This window comes from Oncorhynchus mykiss, chromosome 8 (assembly GCF_057628025.1).
Source record: "Oncorhynchus mykiss isolate SJ-2025 chromosome 8, ASM5762802v1, whole genome shotgun sequence".
Lineage (NCBI taxonomy): Eukaryota > Metazoa > Chordata > Actinopteri > Salmoniformes > Salmonidae > Oncorhynchus > Oncorhynchus mykiss.
In genome coordinates this window covers 90443094-90447500 of record NC_143029.1, presented here as the reverse complement: position 1 = coordinate 90447500, position 4407 = coordinate 90443094, and the positions used below count along the sequence as shown (strand labels likewise).

Below are 4407 nucleotides of genomic sequence, written 5' to 3'. Positions count from 1 at the left end.
CTCCATCTCTCTCTCTGTCTCTGTCTGTCTCTGTCTCTCTGTCTGTCTCTGTCTCTGTCTGTCTCTTTCTCTCCCTCTGTCTCTCTCTCCGTCTCTCTCTCTCTCTCTGTCAAAATAACAACCAAGGACAAATGAGCGCGCGTGTGACGTCTGCTTGCGTCTCAAATTTAATTGAATGTTCCAGTAGGTCATTACTGCGAAAAGTGACCCTGTGACCCCGGGCCGTGAGGTTAGAGGTTTTTCTTTTAAACAGGAAGTTACTGCTAAACGTGGCTGCATGCTGAGTGGATGTGATGAAACTGAAAGTCAACATGTTGTTGTTTTTTTCAGTGTTCAAATATGGTGGACCTCTAATACGCTTCCATGGTAGCGCTATCATTTAATGTCATGTACTGTCATTACCTGGGTAGGACTTACCTGTTGATTGATTGGTTCATTGATGCTTTGATTTGGATAATGCTTCTAAAAGTAGGCTAGAAAATAGGCTTCGTAACATCAGATTCAAATAAATATATATATATATATTTTTTTATACACTTCTATCCTTCCTTATTTCTGACCATCATCTGTGAAGGCAGAAACTCTTCCTCCATCCCGGTGTTCTGTTTCCACCCCCTCATCTGTGAAGGCAGAAACTCTTCCTCCATCCCGGTGTTCTGTTTCCACCCCCTCATCTGTGAAGGCAGAAACTCTTCCTCCACCCCGGTGTTCTGTTTCCCCTCCCTCATCTGTGAAGGCAGAAACTCTTCCTCCATCCCGGTGTTCTGTTTCCACCCCCTCATCTGTGAAGGCAGAAACACTTCCTCCACCCCGGTGTTCTGTTTCCCCTCCCTCATCTGTGAAGGCAGAAACTCTTCCTCCACCCCGGTGTTCTGTTTCCCCTCCCTCATCTGTGAAGACAGAAACACTTCCTCCACCCCGGTGTTCTGTTTCCACCCCCTCATCTGTGAAGGCAGAAACACTTCCTCCACCCCGGTGTTCTGTTTCCCCTCCCTCATCTGTAAAGACAGAAACTCTTCCTCCACCCCGGTGTTCTGTTTCCTCCCCCTCATCTGTGAAGGCAGAAACACTTCCTCCACCCCGGTGTTCTGTTTCCCCTCCCTCATCTGTGAAGACAGAAACTCTTCCTCCACCCCGGTGTTCTGTTTCCACCCCCTCATCTGTGAAGGCAGAAACACTTCCTCCACCCCGGTGTTCTGTTTCCACCCCCTCATCTGTGAAGACAGAAACACTTCCTCCACCCCGGTGTTCTGTTTCCACCCCCTCATCTGTGAAGACAGAAACTCTTCCTCCACCCCGGTGTTCTGTTTCCACCCCCTCATCTGTGAAGACAGAAACACTTCCTCCACCCCGGTGTCCTGTTTCTACCCCCTCATCTGTGAAGGCAGAAACTCTTCCTCCACCCCGGTGTTCTGTTTCCTCCCCCTCATCTGTGAAGGCAGAAACTCTTCCTCCATCCCGGTGTCCTGTTTCCACCCCCTCATCTGTGAAGGCAGAAACTCTTCCTCCATCCCGGTGTTCTGTTTCCACCCCCTCATCTGTGAAGGCAGAAACTCTTCCTCCATCCCGGTGTCCTGTTTCCACCCCCTCATCTGTGAAGGCAGAAACTCTTCCTCCATCCCGGTGTTCTGTTTCCTCCCCCTCATCTGTGAAGGCAGAAACTCTTCCTCCATCCCGGTGTCCTGTTTCCACCCCCTCATCTGTGAAGGCAGAAACTCTTCCTCCATCCCGGTGTCCTGTTTCCACCCCCTCATCTGTGAAGGCAGAAACTCTTCCTCCACCCCGGTGTTCTGTTTCCACCCCCTCATCTGTGAAGACAGAAACACTTCCTCCATCCCGGTGTTCTGGTTCCTCCCCCTCATCGTGCGGTTTAGATTTACCTTATCATTCATATGATACATAAAACCGAGGAGGGAGGGAGGGGGGGCACGTTTTAAACCACCGCAGTGGAGTGGAGTAGCTGTGTGATCATCATCATTCATGCTAACTAACTAGCTTCTCCACCTGTTTCATCACACTGTAGTTCCCTCCACCTGTTTCATCACCCTGTAGTTCCTCCACCTGTTTCATCACACTGTAGTTCCTCCACCTGTTTCATCACACTGTAGCTCCTCCACCTGTTTCATCACACTGTAGTTCCTCCACCTGTTTCATCACCCTGTAGTTCCTCCACCTGTTTCATCCCACTGTAGTTCCTCCACCTGTTTCATCACCCTGTAGTTCCTCCACCTGTTTCATCACCCTGTAGTTCCTCCCACCTGTTTCATCACACTGTAGTTCCTCCACCTGTTTCATCACCCTGTAGTTCCTCCACCTGTTTCATCCCACTGTAGTTCCTCCACCTGTTTCATCACCCTGTAGTTCCTCCACCTGTTTCATCACCCTGTAGTTCCTCCCACCTGTTTCATCACCCTGTAGTTCCTCCACCTGTTTCATCACCCTGTAGTTCCTCCACCTGTTTCATCCCACTGTAGTTCCTCCCACCTGTTTCATCACCCTGTAGCTCCTCCACCTTTTTCATCACACTGTAGTTCCTCCACCTGTTTCATCACCCTGTAGTTCCTCCACCTGTTTCATCACCCTGTAGTTCCTCCACCTGTTTCATCACCCTGTAGTTTCTCCACCTGTTTCATCACCCTGTAGTTCCACCACCTGTTTCATCACACTGTAGTTCCTCCCACCTGTTTCATCACCCTGTAGTTCCTCCACCTGTTTCATCACCCTGTAGTTCCTCCACCTGTTTCATCACCCTGTAGTTCCTCCACCTGTTTCATCACCCTGTAGTTCCTCCCACCTGTTTCATCACACTGTAGTTCCTCCACCTGTTTCATCACCCTGTAGTTCCTCCACCTGTTTGATCACCCTGTAGTTTCACCACCTGTTTCATCACCCTGTAGTTCCACCACCTGTTTCATCACCCTGTAGTTTCTCCACCTGTTTCATCACCCTGTAGTTTCTCCACCTGTTTCATCACCCTGTAGTTCCTCCACCTGTTTCATCCCACTGTAGTTCCACCACATGGTGTTTCCTCCTGATCTATATTGTGGTCATTATTTGTTTTTCTGTTTTAATCACACTTACTTTTGTTAATACTTCTTTTCTTCTGTCTTGGGTAATGTCTTTTTCTAATTCTTAAAATAATCATCATGAAAACCTATGAATATAGGAAGCTATTTTGTCTCTCTCTCTCTCTCTCTCTCTCTCTCACATCTACTTCCTCCTGAAGGACCTCCCTCGCTCCCCGGTGGCTCCGCCCCTGGAGTCGTGTTTCCTGCGCCCGGCGAGGCCAGCCAACCGCCGCCCCCCCTCCCGCTGGGCAGCCCCCTCCTCCCCCCGAGGCTGGCTAGACGTCACAGAACGAAGGTTCACCTTCCCCATGGTGACTGGGACCAGTAAGACTGGGACTGGGACCACCTCTATACCAGACCTGGATGAGACTGGACCAGCAGAATCACAACAGGAACAATCACCATACCCCTGTTCTCCTTAACTCCCTCTTTACTCGCTCCACTCTCTTTCTCACCATACCCCAGCCAGTACCTCAGACCCATCTTTCATAGTCCTCCTCTCTACTCCCTCTCCTCCCTCCTGCTTCGCTCCTGATGGAACTGTCCACACTCTCTCCTCTTCTCCACTCCTCCTCTTCTCCACTCCTCCCTACTCCTCCTCTTCTCCACTCCTACTTACTTCTCCCTACTCCTCTCCTCCACTCCTCCCTACTCCTCCTCTTCTCCACTCCTCCTCTTCTCCACTCCTCCTTACTCCTCCCTACTCCTCCTATTCTCCACTCCTCTTCTCCACTCCTCCCTACTCCTCCTCTTCTCCACTCCTCCCTACTCCTCCTCTTCTCCGCTCCTCCCTACTCCTCCTCTCTCCTGCTCCTCCCTACTCCTCCCTCTTCTCCACTCCTCCCTACTCCTCCCTACTCCACTTCTCCACTCCTCCCTACTCCTCCTCTTCTCCACTCCTCCCTACTCCTCCTCTTCTCCACTCCTCCCTACTCCTCTTTTCCTGCTCCTCCCTACTCCTCCTCTTCTCCACTCCTCCTCGACTCCACTCCTCCCTACTCCTCCTCTTCTCCTGCTCCTCCCTACTCCTCTCTCCTGCTCCTCCATACTCCTCCTCTTCTCCACTCCTCCTCTTCTCCACTCCTACTTACTTCTCCCTACTCCTCTCCTCCACTCCTCCCTACTCCTCTTCTCCACTCCTCTTCTCCACTCCTCCTTACTCCTCCCTACTCCTCCTCTTCTCCACTCCTCCTCTTCTCCACTCCTCCCTACTCCTCCACTTCTCCAGTCCTCCCTACTCCTCCTCTTCTCCACTCCTCCCTACTCCTCCTCTTCTCCACTCCTCCTCTTCTCCACTCCTCCCTACTCCTCCACTTCTCCAGTCCTCCCTACTCCTCCT

At 51.2% G+C, this 4407-nt stretch overlaps 1 protein-coding gene across 1 annotated transcript in view; it reads left to right on the top strand.

Annotated features, from left to right (window-relative positions):
- LOC110518901 (microtubule cross-linking factor 1) overlaps positions 1-3491 on the top strand; it is a gene marked incomplete at its 5' end in the record, with an annotated part of 63754 nt that extends 60263 nt beyond the window's left edge. Inside the window, 1 exon segment of the mRNA XM_090183067.1 lies at positions 3227-3491. Coding sequence (XP_090039193.1) covers positions 3227-3490 — 264 coding nt within the window.
- Positions 3492-4407: the final 916 nt, after the last annotated feature.